Source organism: Podarcis filfolensis (genome assembly GCF_964270895.1).
Source record: "Podarcis filfolensis genome assembly, chromosome: 9".
In the NCBI taxonomy this organism is placed as follows: domain Eukaryota; kingdom Metazoa; phylum Chordata; class Lepidosauria; order Squamata; family Lacertidae; genus Podarcis; species Podarcis filfolensis.
In genome coordinates this window covers 5145048-5164285 of record NC_139610.1, presented here as the reverse complement: position 1 = coordinate 5164285, position 19238 = coordinate 5145048, and the positions used below count along the sequence as shown (strand labels likewise).

The window sequence follows — 19238 nt, the reverse complement described above, 5'->3', positions numbered from 1 at the left end:
TCATGCCTCCGCAAGTGTTTTTAGCACATGAGCTTGGTGTGCACACTGAATGTTTCTCTCTCTTTTTTGCATGCACTCACTTAAAGGATCACACCTGCTTCATGGTGACCCAAGGGGTGCTCATGCATACCATCTACTACATGCAATAAAGATGCCTGGTCCTGGCTTAAAAGTGCCTGGTTCTTTTTTGCAGCGGCAGTGGCAGCAGCATGCCTGGTGGGGCTATGGGCGATGCCTTATGTACATGCAACTGCTAGTCTGTGAATGCCAGTTGCATGAGGCAACAATGGGCAGATTCAGAGTTCTGCTTTTGGCATGTGGAAGTGGTTTCTGGATTCCAGAGAGTGCTGCTCATTTGTGAAACTTGCCTGGGTCCTGGACAGATGAGGCTTTAACTTTCTATCCATCTCCTACTGCAGTTAGAATTGGTATTCACATGAAATGCCTATGTGTCACTCTGTGCATTTTTTCTTCACATTTTTTTCCCTATTTGTGTTCAGATTCAGTAGGTGGATATGTTTTTTCCCCCTGTAACCAGTGGAGAAAAGCAATCCTCATTCTTTCTCAATGTATTTAATACAAGCAGGGTGAAATGGCATCTTTCATATGAAATATTACAAGTGGCAGGTATAATATGAAAAACTGGTACCAGAAAAAAATATGCTACTACATGCACCTATTAAAATCATCAGAGATTTAGGATTACTATTGTCTTTTAAAGTTACTTGTAAACTTTAGTTTTATTTATAATGTTATAGGAGTTTCAGCTCAGAAAGTGGGCAGATGTTTTAGATTTTGTTGTTTTTTCAGTGTTGTTGGTAAATGGTGGGTGAATCAAATGTGTCTAGTTAAGAAAAAAATGATTGTGTGGTGTCATGAAATTTTGCGGTATTGACTAATGGGTCTATTCTGGGTTTCTTGCAATAGAGTTTTTTGAACTTATATCAAAAGTGCAAAGTAACAGAGCAGATGACCAGCGAGGGCTGCTGAGAAAAGAAGACTTGGTTCTGCCTGATTTTCTTCACTTGCCTTCCTGTGGGACTAGGCCTTCTTCATCTACACCCGAAGGGTCTAAAGGCTGCAACAAGAGAATTGCACATCCTGATGTCAAGGACAAATGCATACAGTTAAGTGGCAAAGTGGACGTCATGAAAAACAGTAGTGAAAGCTCCGCAGTCAAAATGGCTTATTCTGGAAGCAAGCAAAAACCAGCTGTGCTGGCAACTTGCAGCAGCCAGAAGACTTGCAGTGTTCCTTTTGGTGCCCCACTGTCTCCGATTCCGCTTTCGCAGGATGCCGCCATATGGAAAAGGCAATCAAAAGAACTGCAGGCTGAAAGCATACAAACTGTTGAGGATGAGAACATAGCAGACTTGACTCTGGTGGCTGAGGGAGACATTAACAGCCCTAACAGTACGTTGCTGCCATCTCCACCCTCTTCTTCAGACAAAAACACTCTTGCAGGAGCCAAGTATCCACCTCCCGTGTCACTAACAGATAATCAGGAAAAAACTACCCATGAGAAATCCAAATCAGGTATTTCCAGATTTTAAATGTCTTTAATAAGAAATGATTCCCCATTACATTTGTTTCAGCACTTGTTGCATCTGTTTACAACATGCAGAAAAGTGCAACTGAAGCCTGTCTTTAGGGCATGTACAGACCGTAGTTCTGAGGGGTAGCACACAATTTGGCCTCTGTGACCCTTGTCTACACCCCACTCTGGCCCCTCCTGTCTGTCCACACTGCGGACAGCTGCAAGTTCCGGACCAGCCAGCCTGAGCTACAGGCTGCTTTAAGCACACAAACTCCAAATTGAGAACAGATGTGGTATCACTTGTTTGGCTGTGCACTCATAAAAAGCCTCAACGATCATTTTGCATGTTGGAAATAAATACATTTTTGTTTGGAAGAGCCTTGCAAAACATAGTTTTTCCATTTAAATCTCCAAGACACACTTTTCACGCATATGCATGCATTATTTGCTGTCGCTTCCTCTTTGTGCTGTATACCATTATAAAGACTTGAAGAGGAAAGGGAAAGACCAGCCTGGATCCCACATTTCTGCTGGAAGTCATGGGCACGTCCTCGCGAAGCACATGCAGACAACTTTTCATAGATACTCATCTCTAAAGACACATGCAAATACCAGATGAGGATCACATGTAACATGTTCCTCCTGGACCACCCTTGAGGTTGCACATGCCAGTGGTGGGCAGGGGCAGAGGCAAAGTGGGCAGAGCAGCTAGTGTAAATTTTACCAGGAGGCTGATTTTACACATACACACATCTCCACCCTCCATCTAGGCAGCCAAGAAGCATTATCAGAATTCAAGCACACAAAGCAGCCAGACAAGAACACTCAAGGAAGGTGCAAAGTGTAGGGCTGGGGAAGGGTGCGGAGGAGGGGGAGACTGGGGGTGGCCGGAAAGGGAGGCCTGGATGGATATGTCTCACCATCCCAGATATATAACACCTGCCTCTGGGAGAAGATCCATCCCCCCTCCCCAAAGAGTCCACCCCTCTGCACACAGCAGGCAGATATCAGTATGGGCAGCTGGATTATCTGCTGGAAGGCACAGAAATTCAGTAATTGCCATATGCCTGGTAAGAATGTGGTGCTGGGCGGGGGAGAAAGTAATCTGCCTGCACTGCTTCCTGCTGTCTCCATTGCACATGGGCCCAAGGGCTGGATCGCCACCTCTGATGCAACTGACTGTATTTATCTTCATAAATCCAATACCAAGTAGAATCATGACTTGTAGAATGCAAACACATTCGGTTTGACTGCTTATTTCTTGTTTCTTACCTGTACTTATTTAGTGATTTTCACATGCCTAATTGTCACGTGCTAACAAATGACAGCCAAACTCTTCTGTCCTGCTACTCTGAAAAATCAGAAAAGGTTTATGTCTTTCACAGTGTTTTTATATATGCTACCATAAAAATTATTGAAATTAAACATCAAATGACCTTGTAATTGGCTATGTCCAAATGATAATACATGAAGTGTATTTTGTGGCCTGGTTGTGTACATTTGTGTATATCTATAGTTAGAGCATGTGTGTTTTAAAGGGGGAGTTTACAAGTTAGACTGTCTTATTTTTAAACTGGAGTTCATATGTGAATATTTTCAAATCTTCAAACTGACCTGTATTTAGTGCATGCCATACCTTCCCGTGAGCTGCAGCTTTTGTTGTTTCTATCTTCTTTTATTCTGTAGCTGCCTTAATGTAGTTTCTGCATATATTTTGTATCTGAGTTCCCACCACTACAAAGAGTAATAAACTCTGTTCTTCGTTAATTCATTTTTTTCTTATTCAAAAGTATTTAATGTGCAGAAGCAGATCTAAATGCAATTGGGAGACATACCGAAAATCATTGGGGAAATACCCTCCTCAAAGTAGCTTCTCAATTTATTTCCATGGAGGCAATGCAATCTGAGCTCTCACAGATAGCTTGACCAGGGCCCATGTATATTGCATTCTATAGCAAGTCATGAAAACCTCATTATCCATTTAGTGCTTGCAAATTTCTTTCCCCTTTTTATCTCTTCTTTGAGCCCCCTTTAAGTCTCTTGTACCATTGACTCGTATTAAACTCTTTTATAAAACATGCAAAATTGTATACTTGCAAAATGTTGAAAGAATTTGTTCTGTTATATTTGCATTTATGAAATGGTGTTGTCCATGTCTCCCAGCATCCCTATTTATTTGCTTATTTAAGCCTTTATTTATTTTGCCTTTCACATACGGCAAGGCAGTGTACAAAACATCTATACTTTAAAGCACAAATTAAATAATAAATTGTGATTCAGGGCAAATTAAAACATAATGTTATGATCCCAGCAAAAGCCTTGAGCATAAGCATATTTTCAAGAGGTGCTAAAACACTTAGCTAAAGGGGGAGTTGGTGCTGCCACAGAGAAGGGCCTCCCAGAACCATAGAGTTGGAAGGGACCCCAAGGGTCATCTAGTCCAACCCCCTGCAGTGCAGGCATCTCAACTAGATCATGCATAACAGTTGGACATCCAACCTCTGCTAAAAAACCCCCAAGGAACGTGCTTCCACTGTCTAAACGGCTCTGTTACTCTTTCTGGTTACTGCCAAATGTACTTCTCCAAAGTGCAGCACAACCAAGAGAATCTCCCCAGGTGTTCACAATGAAGGATTGGGGTGGTATGAGAGAAAGCACTTATTAAAGCTCCTTACTAACAGGCAGACTGCCTTGGCATACATGTTAGGTAAAGGTACTCCTGACCATTAGGTCCAGTCGCGGACGACACAGGGGTTGCGGTACTCTTCTCGCTTTATTGGCCGAGGGAGCCGGTGTACAGCTTCCGGGTCATGTGGCCAGCATGACTAAGCCGCTTCTGGCAAACCAGAGCAGTGCACGGAAACGTTGTTTACCTTCCTATCGGAGTGTTACCTATTTATCTACTTGCACTTTGACGTGTTTTTGAACTGCTAGGTGGGCAGAAGCAGGGACCGAACAATGGGAGCTCACCCCATTGCAGGGATTCGAACCACCGACCTGATCGGCAAGCACTAGGCTCTGTGGTTTACTTTACTTTATAACAGGGGCAGGGGAGTCTGTGCCCCCCCAGGTATTGGACTCCAGCTCAAATTGCCCTGAAGCTGCTCTTGAAAAGATTTCTACTGCGGGCACTTTCACACTAGTACCTCTGATATCTCTGTTCCAACATAGATGACTTGCAGTTGTTGTTGCTTTATCATGTGCCAGTAGTTCCCATTCTTGAAGTATAATGCCACACGGCTTCATTGTTGCTCTCAGATTGCCCTTTTATTTCTTTGTTCTGGAAACCTTTTTTTTATCAAGCCTCTATAAAAGAGAAGCTTGTGGAGGTGGTCGTGAAACATTTGGGTAGTATGACCTGACTAAAAGCAGAGGCTTCATAACTATGCCATCTGCACTTGACAGCTTGGCTGTTCTATATTCAGTTTCAACTTTTGATTCACAAGGCAAAAGTGTGAATTTGTTCACCACCTGGTAGAAGTAGCTTCAAATAATTTCTGCTGGGACATATATCTATCTGGAAGGTGGCTGAGATAAAACTGGGGCAGAATTATATAATGCCCCCACCTTGGCTGGTTCTACCAAAGTGAAAGAATTGAGGACATTGGTTTATCTGAAAATAAGAACCCCATTAAGAGATCCTATATTTCAATCTGTTATAAATGAGGAAGATCAAAGGCCCTGTGGGGGGGGGGATGCTGAGAGATTTCTCCAGTCCCTGTAAAAAAGGTAAAGGACCTCTGACAGTTAAGTCCAGTTGCAAATGACTCTGGGATTGCGGTGCTCATCTCGCTTTACAGGCTGAGGGAACCGGCGTTTGTCCGCTATGCAGACAGTTTTTCCGGGTCACGTGGCCAGCATGACTAAGCCGCTTTTGGCGAAACCAGAACAGCGCACGGAAATGCCGTTTACCTCCCTGCCCGCCAAAGCGGCACCTATTTATCTACTTGCACTTTTTGGCGTGCTTTCGAACTGCTAGGTTGGCAGGAGCTGGGACCAAGCAACGGGAGCTCACCCCGTCGTGGGGATTCAAACCACCGACCTTCTGATCGGCAAGCCGAAGAGGCTCAATGGTTTAGACCACAGCGCTACCCGCATCCCAGTAGGTCTGGGGAATTAGAGGAAACAGGTTGTCTTGATCCATTCCGGATCTAATCACTCTGGTAAACAGGCTACAACAGGAGACAAACAAGGGGAATGTGATCCTTTTAGCTTTTCTGGATCTCTCTAAAAACCAGAAACCTTTGAAGCAATACTCCTCATACTCTGGGCCTGGGAAAAATGGGCGTAATAATGGCCTCCAGGAGCAGGTCGTGTCCATCTCTGAATCTGCCACAATTGTGGCAGTAGTTCTTGATCTAGATTTAAAAACTGACGCAAAAGGTTTAGCTGACATAATTTTATTCAGTTGTCCTTGACGTGGGCGGAAGTACAGGATGACCCCTCAGTCCTCTTTGAACAGGAACAGCTGAGTATGAGACTGGCCCAGAGCAGCAAAATTCAGACTGAGAAGCTGCAGCAGCATCTGTCTGCAGGATGAAGGGTCAGATGGTACAGGACAGAAGCCCACCTGACAGCCAGATCTGAATTTGTTCAGGCAGATACTCAGAGCAGATACTATAGTGAGCTTGAATAAAAAACAAAGCAGAAAACAATGGAAAGGCAAATCCTACTAGTTGCCCCCCTCCCCCCCTGCTGAACTTTAGCCAGTGCATCTTCATCTTCTTTGCAGTCTCCAGTGGGCTGATGCTGCCAAGAAGCATGCAAATTCTTCTGCCCTTTTTCCTTCCCAATGATAGTCCCTCAAAGCAAGCTAGGAGGTGAGCGAGTGGGAGATTGAAAAAGTTCAGGATTACAAGAGTTAGGCTTGATTCACTTGGGAGTGGGTGTTGTGTTTTACCAGTACAATACGATAATATTTATTGTCATTGACCTATCTAGAACAACAAAATTGAAAAAAATCTACAGCAGACATTCAATAACCAACAAGCCTGCTATCCCAGCCTGGTTAGCCCCTTAAAAACTCTGATACCCCATAACTGAATACAATATACTATAGAGACTACCTTACACTGCGTTTAAAACCAAAATCCCATTTGGATAGTAACTGTTTCTCAGGCGGCTAGTCCTAGTCTTTATAACTCTGTACCTTCTTCCAGAAGGCAGAAGCTGAAAGAGATCATTTCCGGGGTGTGCACTATCCTGCACTGTCTCTGCAGTTTTCTTACGGCACTTGGAAGCATAGATTTGATCCAAGGTGGGAAGGGTGCACCCAATTATTCTCTCTGCAGCCTTTGCAACCCTGGACAGCATTGTTTTTTCCCTGGCCGTGCAGCTCCCAAACCACACACACAGACCATAAGTTAATACACTCTCCATGGTACAATGGTAAACTGCCATCAGCAGGTCCTTTGAGAGATTATTTTTCCGGAGGATTCTCAGAAAATATAACCTCTGCTGTGCTCTCTTCATCAGGTCTTTGCTGTTTTCTCCCCAGGTTAGGTCATCTCTCAACTCCATTCCCAGAAATCGAAACACCGAGACCTGTTCCACACACTTATATGCTTTCTCATGATGCACATGATGTTCATCCCCACTTGTGTTGATACTGCTAGTTCTGGCCCTTTATTCCAGGCTTTCTCAGGGCAGATTTGTGCCAAGCTTTTTTAGTTACTGTGTTTTCCTCCTGCCTATCATCTCATGAGCACCAGCTGCACAGTCTTGATATCAGCAAGAGTGGCTTCCTTCCTGCAAAACCTATTTGGCACTTTTTTCTAAACCTTCCTCCTCTGCCTCATCCTTGGCCTTACAGTGAATCTGTGGGAAGAACATTTTAGCCTCCATTTCACTGATATGTGGTCATTATTAATCCTTATTATTAGATGCTGCTTCTCAGTGTGCACCTGCACATCTCCACAGCTCTAAGTATGTTTCCCAATACATAATGCTTCTATCTGTGTGTTCCTTGAACAGCTACAGGGGCAGGCTGAGATTCTCCTGCCTGGGATGACAAAGGAAAATAATAATGAAGCCTAAACATGCAGGAAGAGGGGCAACTGGCAGTGGAACATACAATGGGAGGTGGAGGGTCATCAATGGCAGGGGTATTTTAATTTCTTTATTTTATTTCTATCTCTGCACCTCCTTTGCTCCCCATAGAGCTCTGGTTGACAAACAGAAAAAGGGTAAAAGAATACATGTTTAAAAAATGAAAAAGTATTTAAAATATATACAAAACAATTACAAACATCTAAAAACATTAAACGCATTTAAAGAAACATTTCAAAACAGTCACATACTCTCACAGCCTAATAATTCCAAGGTTGCTGGGTTCTGTATCTTTCAGCCATCAGACTCCTGGCCTGGGTGAACAGGGACTTTTTAAAATGCCTCTTGAATATTGATAATGAGAAAGATAGAAACAACTCCCCAGGAAGGGCAATTCCACAAATGGGGAGCCACCACTGAGAATATCCTGTCACAAGTTAGCACCTGCCAGGCAGCACCCAGCAATTGCAGCCGCAACGGGGGATTTCCAAAGTTCGGCACATCAGTGAGTTATTTTCTGATTTAAATCAACCTGTGTAATGTGTCTGAGGAAAAGGCAATGAGGCTGAAATGGCCTCAGGGTCTCACTGCCACAGAAGCCTGCCTTGCACTTCATCAACAGAAATAGGAAGTCTTCACACAGAGGGGCTTAGCTTGGAATGACTATTCCAGCAATGGCAGATGCCCACTGCGTCAGGTAGGGCAAACAGGAGAAGAGGTCACAGGGATGCATGGTGAAGTTATTCTGGTTTGCTCCCAATCCTCCTCTCTTGCAAAGATACTGTGGACACTTAAGAGTTGCAGTTTTACAAATACCTAGCACCCAATTGAACTGATAAAGTATCTTACCTTGGTTCTGAAGGAGTCTCTTTTGTCACAGTGGCTTCTCTGATGGGAAAAACATTATGCCTCCTCCATTATGCCTCCTCCACCTGTTCTTGTTTTCTCCCTGTCCTCCTTTGCAAAAAATCAGTGGGCACTTCTAACTCTGCAGTTGTGCAAATACTAAACAACTTAACTAAATAAATGAGTATCGTACCTTGGATAATAAGCTGCAATAAAGGCTACCTGTGTGGCCTCCACCTCTCCTTAGAGCCACCCTGATCCTCTCCCCCTGGTCTCTCTTTATCCTCTTCCCTTGCAAAGAAACCAAGCATCTGTGAACACTGCAGCAGTACAAGCATCTAAGAAAACAAGAAAATTATACTGTGGTTCAGAAGAGGTTGATGTAGATGGTTGTATTTATCTGCTGAGAGAAGATTACCTGTGTCACCTCCACCTCCTCTTGCAGCCACCCCGATCCTCTGCTCCTGCTTCTTATTTCACTCTTCACCATCTTTTCCTGCAAAGACCAGGGTTCTATGTGATTAAATAGGGTATTACTTTGGTTCTGTAAAGAACTGCGCAGTCAGCTCAGGGCTGTTGAAGCAGCAAGGCATGGGGTCCAAGCTGTGGGAGTTGGGAGTTGTGTTCCATCTTTGCATCTGTAAATGCACGGGTGATTCCTCCAAATCCCAAGAAAATCAGACCTACACAGTCCTCTCAAGCCGCATGACACTGAGAGGTGGATGTTAAGAAGCTTTTCCCCACAAGGTGTCTCCGGGTCTTCTTTTCATATCTTCTTGTGCAGAAAGTTCATCCAATTATCTTTCAGATTGGCAAAAAGTTTATTGAGCCTACTGTTGAAGTCTGGAATTCCTGGATCATCCATTTCTCAATGGACATGCGTAAAGGAGGGAGGACTGGCAGAGCAGGTCGGTAAAGAGCCCCCCTAGGAATGCTTCATTTGTGAGTGTTGCACCTGGAAAGTTCAGGGGCTTTCATGCCTGTTCAGGCTGAAGAATTGACATTTTGATTTTCTATTTATAGAAAATAATTAATTGAGGTTGCAATCCTGTACACACTTAAGTTGGGAGTAAGTCTTGTTAAACTCAACGCAGCTTACTTCTAAGTAGACGCAGTTTTTCCGTCTTAAAAACTAAGGGGAAAAGTCTGTGCGTCCTATGGAGCGAATGCAGGGGGGGAGGCAAGCAGGAAAAGCCCCCAAGAGCCACACACAAGCTTCGCACGGCTCTTGCGGGCTTTTCCCCAGGAGGGAGAAGGGAGTCAGTCCCTTCTCCCTCCTCTAGAAAAGCCTTGCGCAATCTCTCCAGTCGTGGGAGGCTGCGCAAGGCTAAAGAGGAAGCCCGGGCAGCGAGCGCGATCCATCCCGCTCGCTGCCCGGGCTTCCTCTTTAGCCGTGCGCCTCTCCAGCCGCAGGAGGCTGTGCAAGGCTAAAGAGGAAGCCCGGGCAGCGAGAGCGAAAAATACGGTATTTCTGAGAATCATAGGGTAGTTTACAATATATGGATTGTATAGGATTGCACTGTTAAGTCCTAACCAGCAAGGAAGACTGATGAAGCTGTTAACAAGAGAGAAAATGAGGATGAATTTACAAATTTAGGGGGAGGAAATCATTTCAGAATACTGCAGGTAGGATTTTATCACATGTTTGAATGTAGAAAGCTCTCTCCAGATAGGCTCACCTAGTGCCATCATTACATGCCTTTAAGCACTGGGAAAAATATTCCTCTTTACCCAGGTCTTTGGCCAATAAATATTCTATAGCTTGTTAAAGCTGTAGGTGGGGTAGGGGGGCAACTGTTACTAAGATTAATTTATTATTATGCTGTCTGTTATTATACTTATTATTATTATTATTTTATTGATGCTGCATAAAATATGGTCTTAATATTGTACACTGCCTTGGGATCTTTCGATAAAGGGTGATATTAAAAAATCAAATAAAGAACAACAACAATAACAAATGGCTGAAATAGCAGAGCAACTTTAAAAAGGCAGTGGTGTAAGAGAAAGGGGGGGAAAGCCTGGCCAAAGCTAAGATTTTGGTGCTGGAAAAGTGTAAGATTCATTGGCAGGAAAGCCTCTGTAAAGCAGCAAAACAAAAAGGCCCATTCCTTTTTCGCCATGCTGCTCACCTCTGAAAGTGGCAGTTCACATGTGGCATTCAGTGAATGTACAGTCTGTGTTGACAACAGGTGAGCTGCACAAATCAACACATAACGTAAGCACATCACCCAATTTATTGGAAATAGCATGGCTACAATTGTAAATTACCTGGAAGTAATTGCCCCCACTTCTGACTGCATATATTCCGACTTATACAAAAGGTCTTCAGTCAAGTGATACATAACCTTTAGCTAGGGAAGGCAGAGAAATTCAATTGGCTTCACATTCAAAGGCAAACCTACCTGATCAGCATTTTCCAGAACAATACACAACGCAAAACACTGCCGCCCTGCAAAATGGGCACTTCTCTGAATTTTGCAGTGCATTTCTCCAGCCATGTAATGTGCACTGAAATTAAGAAATCAGGGTAAAGTTTGCATTTATTAGTGGAAATGGCGTACAAAAATGCATTATATAAGGAAAAATTGATTTGAAAAATGTGTATATAGGCAAAACTGAATATATGAAGACAAATTTTCACTATAACACTGCTAGATTTTAATGATTATTATTTTTTTTTACAAAAACAGATAAATCACAAACTGATACGACAATGTAAAGTGGGAAAATTAGAAAGAAACTGAAAGTGACCTATTTGATTATGCCTTTCTTTAGCTCTTCATTAGAAAAGCAAATAATCTTGGAAAGAAGGGTTACCATTTAACCTGCTCATGTAAACTATGAACCCCATCAAAGTAGAGGAAATCTAACCTCTGCTTGGTTATTTTCCTCATTTTCCAATTTATGCTAATGTGTCATAAACAAATTTGAAGGCTTCATCATCACCCCACTCGTTTGCTGCAGCAAGGAGAATCCAATAATTTCTCTGGTGTACCAGCAGATGATAGCATTGGTCCTACTCAGAAACGTCCTAGAACTGTGCTGTTCCTCTGCTACACCACTGGATGACTTGGAAGAGGGGAAAATAATCAGCCATCAGCCTAGTAAAGGATGAGGGAATGTAAGCCTTGTGGTTGCTTGCGTGCCTGTCTCATAATTGAAGACTAACTGGCTTAGGGGTGTATGGTGGGCCTCCCCACAGCCTCCCTGGGTGTGGGGGCCAGGGGGAGCCAGGAACAGAACTAGAGGTTGCTCTGTGGCTCTGAACTAAGGTTGTCTGACAGGGCAGGAAGAAAGGAAGAACTGCCATGTCTGGTGGATGGGGCTTTACATATTTAAATATTGCAATGTTTAAATATGAGGAGCTTGCTGCAGTTCCTTTGCTAACCAATAAATTTGTGGCCTGGCATTCATCTTTTCCTGATTTTTGTGTGCAATAAACTTTCAAAATGCAACTTCCTTTGCCCATGCTAAGTCAAAACTAGCTCTGAGATCTGTCAGTCATAGCCCCATCTCTTCTTTTTAACAAATTTACTTATTATAAATAAAAAAAATTTATTATTTATAAATTTGTACTTTACACATTGTAAACAAATGGAAATACAATAATCACTATCCATTGCCTCCAGACATATACTTACACATTCAGCAATCAAACCTATTACTTAATGCAACCCCTCCACTGAGAATATTGAGCAGTTGGTATAAGAAGTTCTTGATTGTTGTCATTAGCATAGTTAAAGAAAGGGGTCCATGTTTGTGGAAGGGTGTCTCTATTTGTTATGCCTTTAATTGCCCTCCTATGTCTGGTGAGACGCTCAGACATTGCTGTAGCCCAGATATTATTTTCCCATATGCAGGGCCATAGCTACGGGGGGCTAGCCAGGCTCCCTCTCAGGTGAAACCTCCAGAGGGGCAACATTAAGGCTCCCTGCCTGTGTGTGTGTGTGTGTGTGTGTGTGTATGCAAATGCGTGTGGGGGGGGTGCCCAACTGGGTCTTAGACCCAGGTGAAATCAAGGCTAGTTTCACCCCTGCCATGTGTTCAGGGGTATTTCAGTCTGGTTCTTCCATTGCTGAGCTATTGCTAATCGTGCTGCAGTCAGTAAGAAGCCTACTCGTTTGCTGTGGCACATCATGGAGCCTAAGTCTGTGTCCAAAGATAGTAGGGCTAAGGCAGGACAGATCCTGAAGCTGAGGCTCCAATACTTTGGCCACCTCATGAGGAGAGAAGACTGCCCGGAAAAGACCCTGATGTTGGGAAAGATTGAGGGCGCAAGGAGAAGGGGACGACAGAGGACGAGATGGTTGGATAGTGTTCTTGAAGCTACCAACATAGAATCATAGAATCGTTTGACCAAACTGTGGGAGGCAGTGGAAGACAGGAGTGCCTGGCGTGCTCTGGTCCATGGGGTCTCGAAGAGTCGGACACGACTAAACAACAAAAAAGGCAGGATTTGGAGAAAGGGGTTGGCCTGTAATTGGGGTATAATGGAGAATAAAAAGGTAAAGGGACGCCTGACCGTTAGGTCCAGTCGTGGCCAACTCTGGGGTTGCGGCGCTCATCTTGCTTTACTGGCCAAGGGAGCTGGCGTACAGCTTCCGGGTCATGTGGCCAGCATGACTAAGCCGCTTCTGGCGAACCAGAGCAGCACACGGAAACACTGTTTACCTTCCCGCCGGAGCGGTACCTATTTATCTACTTGCACTTTGACGTGCTTTCAAACTGCTAGGTGGGCAGGAGCTGGGACCGAGCAACGGGAGCTCACCCCGTCGCGGGGATTTGAACCGCCGACCTTCTGATTGGCAAGCCCTAGGCTCTGTGGTTTAACCCACAGCACCACCCGCATCCCTCATAATGGAGAATACTCTATTCCAAAAGTTTTTAACTTGGAGGCATTCCCATGCAGCTTTCCCCACCCCCTTCCAACATAAAGAGAAAAGGGAAGGGGTTATTTTCCCCCAGCCTGATTGTAAACTGTGCCAGCGTGCCACCGGAGGATGGCCTTGAGCGAGACCTCCTGTAAGCAAGCGGAGGAGTAGCCTCATCTCTTATGTGCTTATTTTGCATTATATGGGGAAAGTATTCCCAGACAAAAATGGAGGGCCTGAGACATGAGTCCCCAAGGCTATTTCAGTAAAACTGTGCATATCCTGCGAAAGAACAATTCCTTACCAGCTGCAGATGCAGAAGTAATTTAAAAGTGAAGACATAAGAGGCATAAAAACATTAAGTAGCTGCAAGTCATACAGTGTTCAGTGGGATCTACTCCCATGTAAGCATGCAATGGGTTGCATATATTACTTACGGAAGGAATTGTGGACCCTTTCTGGCTTAAATTTATCCAGAAACTAAGCTGCTAATACTGAACAGCTTTCTTGACAGGGTGACTTGGCTTTTAAAAGTCTGTTTGTGTTGGTTAATGTTGTATTTGGTAAAACGGAAAAATGTAGATATGATAAAATAAAAAAGGAGAATTCCCTGGATGACTAGATCCAGGTTTGGGGCAAGTATTCTTTGGTGAGAAAGCCCCAGCAGAGATTTAAAATCAGAAAATGCTATGGTTTAACCCCTCCATGCAATAATTAGAGTTAAGCATGTTGGTTATATGAGGCTGAATATATCCCACATTTTGTTAATTGCCTTCACTCTCAGAAATCTTCAATGATACATAAGGAACTGGAATGGTGATTTAATTACCAAAGATCTTATACTGTATTATTTGCTTTTATGGCTATGTTTGATTATTCTAATCACATGTTTTCGAATGAGAATCCTGGCCTACTGTGATTCTATTATTTGGAAGTTTGTAAATAATGCATTTATATTTTTATCATTTTTTGTACATATTCATTACTTTTTCTGCCGTGACAGATGTGCAAAGCAATGTACAAATTTACAATTAAAGTCACAAAGTTAGTTCTACAGACTCAGCTCAAGATATATAAAATTTTAGTATTTTGCACCACAAAAATAGGATAGCAAAATACCCAAGCTGTTGAAACGTGATAGACTGTAAAATTTGACTTGTGTAAAGCAAAGTATAATAAATATTATCCCCTTTTTTGTTTCTTTCTTTCCCTTTTTTTCCTAGGTGTGAGCCACAGAAAGAAAAATGATGTGCAAGTAGCTGGAGGAAACCTTTATGAACAAAGTTCTAAAAAAACTAGTCATGACTTTATCGCTGCTGAATTTAGGGGGGAAATGTTCAGAAATGAACTCCCTGTAAGTTGTGTAATAGATGTGGATAGAGTTGCTCCAGAAGATGGTCTGGCCTGGTCTTGTAGTGAATCCGAAGGGAACCTCAGTTTTGAAGGCTGCATTGCAGAGTTAAAATCTTGCCGAGGGAGGATGCGAACAGGTGTCTACAGGACATCAGATCTTCCATCTTTTATTGCTGCTAAGAGCGAGAAAAATAAGGATGAGGAGTGTGAAGCAACATTTGTATGAAATTGCAATATGCATGGCTCCAGACACTTCATTGTCTGAGGTCATTGCAAGCGCTAGTACATTTATTGCCTTTGGAACATAAACACAAGCTGCACAATTCCCTTTTACTAGGAGACAGCGAAACTTGTTGACAGCATCTGAAAAAATCCACCAAAAAAACAACAGCCTTGTTATAAAATTTACTGGAAAAACATACACAAATCAGTACATAAATATGTTTTAAAATACATATTTCTGAATGTGTCTTCTCACAAAACAGGCATGCCAACTCAGAGGGACCGAGGCAGTTCTCTCCCCCCCCCCTGGTATTTTTGAGGGGGCTGAGCTGAGCCACTACTCAAGGGGCGTTTGGCTCTGCTCCCTGACATCGTGTGAGCTGTCACACGGCATCACATTGGGCCTCCCCATCCCCTTAAGAAGATGGCACCTCTGTCACAAAATACGCATTTATAAATATGTATTCTCTAAACGTAAGCATCTATAAGTGTATTTTATCATAAAATATGCATTTTAGTAATTTCTTGGGGTGAGAGTTGCATTGCAAAATTCGAAGAAGTTCAATATCTGAAGGTTGTTCTGCATAATAGTCTGGGCAGTGTGTATAAAGTCAGTTTCCATTCTCATTCACAAAGATCACACTTCTTGAAGGTCCCTTACCTGAACTTCTCTAGGTATTCCCTTTCAGATATAAACCTTTAAAATTCTTAAGGCCAACAAGATGTGAAGTTAAATACAGTATGTTGTTTAATGTGTTGTTGTTGTTGTTGTTGTTGTTGTTGTTGTTGTTGTTAAATGTGAATAGAATCAGCAGGAGGGAGATGTCTGCTGTGAGCCTAATAATTATTACCCACCCACTCAGCTGATTCTATTTACATTTTGTTAAAACCTGCATGTTAAATCCACAGATCCATTTAACCAGTCTCTAGTCTTTCATGGGCTGAATATCAACTTCCATGCTGGGAAATAAGTATGGTAAATGAAAAGTACATAGGATCACCAGCATGGAAGTTGAATATAATAGTCCAGGATATCTATTCCTGCCCTAGTTCAATATCTTATCTTACGAAAGCTTTTTTGCGCTACATAACAAACAAACATGGAAAAATGCATATATCTTGTCTCCACTGTCAATCCACAGAGTATTTTTCATTACAAGTTGAGGCTGGCAAAGGAGACAATTTTAATACAAACTAGGCAGTCCAAGATGGGCATGAGGATCATGTGGCTCTCAGTGTTGTTGAGCTACAATGGTCATCCCTGACCATTGGTCATGCTGACTCTGGCTGATGAGCTACAGAGTCCAGCAACATCTGTAAGGCCAAAGGCCCCCATCCCAGGATTTATAATTCTGAAATTACTCTGTGCTGTATCAGGACATAGAAGGCCCTCAGAAACTAGTATGGAGAAATTCTGTACCTCCGGACTGGAAGTTTTATCAGTAGAAGAGAAGGCCTTAGGAGTTGCTCCCAAAGTGAAGCGGGAAGAGAAGATTGGTGAAATCCTGGCCCATTGTGTGCACCATTTTCCTGGCTACAATCACTTAAGTGGGACAAACAATGACAACATTGTGGTTCCATAGAATGGGCAGAAAGTAATGCAGACTGTGGAGATGCTTTCTTCTAGCTGAGATAGGGACAGCCAACTCCCAATTTACACACGGGTTACATTCCCAGGCACCACACGTTCAAAGTGAAATTGCATGTATTTGAGACACCATTGAAAAAGCCTGCAAACACCCCATTTTGCCCCTGTTTTGCCCCTTTATGTGACTTTTTGGGTCATTTCCAGGTTTGGCACAATGCGCACATGCACAGTCGTGCACATATTGGACGTGTCTAAAACGGTTGCTGCCTGTACACTCATTGTGGTGGTGTGGTAGGATGTAGGAGCCCCTGTTTGAGGTGAAATCACCAGTTGTCGTCTCCTTATACTTGGTTGGTGTGTATATGTAGCATGAGAAGCATATGTAAATATGGAAACACTTTCATTATACAATTCAGCTGAAATTTTTTACAGGAAAATGTTACAGGAAGCTGTCAGAACAGACCCATGGCTGGTGGTGGGAATCCAGCTGTGTGAGTTGCATAGCCAGTGTTGATCTTGCCACATCAGTGTATTCTTCTGGACATCGGATAAAGGAAAACATTAGTGTCTTAATCTTAAATTTTCATTTGGAATTTGAGTAGTAAAAATCTGTCATTGGGAAATAGCTGTAATTTAAATATCAGATTTTCCATCACTTTTCAAAAATTATGGTCCATTTTTTTCTTTACAGTGATATATTATTATTACAACTTACATAAATCAGTTATTTTAAAATACTAATTTTGTTTTGTTTGAAGTAAGAAATAAGAAATGCAATTTGAGCTTCAGAATTAATCCAGTTGTGTGTGTAAAACAAGAATTCAGTTTAGCTTAATTAAGAGCACAACATCTTGTTATAATGATGCTAAGGAATCAGTCTACAGTGTAATATACGAATGATCATGTAATCTGCTTGTATGATATTAAAGTAATATTAAATCTTTTAGTCTTTCCTGTTCTTTCTATGTGAAAAGAACTATGAGGAGTGATTCATTACATTGGTTTTTAAAATCTGCAATAGGAAGGAAATTAAGGCTGAAATTCTAATCCCACTTACTCAAGAGTAAACCTCACAGAGTGCAGTGGGATTTATTTCTCATTGGCCGTGGGTAGAAATGCAGTCCTGGTGCACAGAGGCTGCCTTTGGGAACAAACACTTCAGAAAGAAGAAAAACGAATAGGCACCTGTGTACATCAGTGGATATTTAAATAATGTATATTACAAAGCAGTTTCTGGATTCATAATGTGTTCATGTTTTTTCTTTTTTTAAAAAATGGTTTTTTTGTATAAAACTGAGGCAAATAGTTTCCACAGGCAGAGTAGATGTCGCAATGGGGGTTGAATGGACGGACTGAAAGAAATTCAGTGGATTTGTTAAGTTGTGGGTGAACATTATCAGACGACACACCTCTTGTTTATTCACAGGCCAGAACAGAACTGAACTGAAGGGTTCAGCCAGCCTGCTTATATAGAGCTCCACTACAATGCAACTGTAACACTTTCTGTAACTATCCAATCACTGAACGTCACTTTCGATCCCTTATTTGCATATGTGGACCTGAGTGAAAACCCTGCTGGCCCAGGGTGAGAACTTCAGTACATAACAGGATTCCTCTCATCCCTAAATTCATTTGGAAAGAGACATTCCTTTGAGTACTGAGCTCCCAAGCTATGCTATATGTACGAGCGGGACAAAATGAAAACAACTTGCTTACATTATAGGTCAGGAAAAGCTAGTGAGCTCTTCAGATCCTGATTTTCCTGGATTAGAAAGTATATTGCCCATTAGACAAGGACGAGATGGTTGGACAGTGTTCTTGAAGCTACCAACATAGAATCATAGAATTGTTTGACCAAACTGTGGGAGGCAGTGGAAGACAGGAGTGCCTGGCGTGCTCTGGTCCATGGGGTCTCGAAGAGTCGGACACGACTAAACAACAAAAAAGGCAGGATTTGGAGAAAGGGGTTGGCCTGTAATTGGGGTATAATGGAGAATAAAAAGGTAAAGGGACGCCGGTCCAGTCGTGGCCGACTCTGGGGTTGCGGCGCTCATCTTGCTTTACTGGCCAAGGGAGCTGGCGTACAGCTTCCGGGTCATGTGGCCAGCATGACTAAGCCGCTTCTGGCGAACCAGAGCAGCACACGGAAACACCGTTTACCTTCCCGCCGGAGCGGTACCTATTTATCTACTTGCACTTTGACGTGCTTTCAAACTGCTAGGTTGGCAGGAGCAGGGACCGAGCAACGGGAGCTCACCCCGTCACGGGGATTCGAACCACCGACCTTCTGATCGGCAAGCCCTAGGCTCAGTGGTTTAACCCACAGCGCCACCCGCGTCCCACCACAAGCTGTAGTCAAGAACAAACATGGGCTACAGGGAAAATACTTTAAGAAGAAGAAGAAGAAGAGTTTGGATTTGATATCCCGCTTTATCACTACCCGAAGGAGTCTCCAAGCGGCTAACATTCTCCTTTCCCTTCCTCCCCCAAAACAAACACCCCGTGAGGTGAGTGGGGCTGAGAGACTTCATGCAGCTGCATGTGGAGGAGCGGAGACGCGAACCCGACTCCCCAGATTACGAGTCTATCGCTCTTAACCACTACACCACACTGGCTCTCTTTAACAGCTGCTTCCTTGAGGTTTGGCTCTCTTTTCTTCCGTCTGCAGTAGTGTCAGCAGCGGTCTGGTCCTGTTGACCTTCTGCTTGAGAATCTGGCCCCCCTGCTGCTCACCTCCTTTTTTCGTGGGACCCTCTATGAGCTTTCCCTC

General features: G+C 43.1%; 1 protein-coding gene across 10 annotated transcripts in view; it reads left to right on the top strand.

The window, feature by feature from the left end:
• Positions 1-15109, top strand: part of RGS12 (regulator of G protein signaling 12) — an 81014-nt gene extending 65905 nt beyond the window's left edge. For 7 of the 10 annotated variants that reach the window (XR_014551928.1, XM_083630075.1, XM_083630071.1 and 4 more), the window contains 2 exons: positions 928-1536; positions 14529-15109. Coding sequence is in view for 8 of the 10 variants with exons in the window: in XM_083630075.1 (XP_083486201.1) it covers positions 928-1536; positions 14529-14884 (965 nt within the window). In the remaining 2 variants the exon portion in view is untranslated. Of the gene's footprint in view, positions 1-927; positions 3305-14528 lie in introns of those variants that run through there. The other 3 variants (XR_014551929.1, XM_083630077.1, XM_083630076.1) reach the window with 1 other exon arrangement.
• The last annotated feature ends 4129 nt before the right edge of the window (positions 15110-19238 follow it).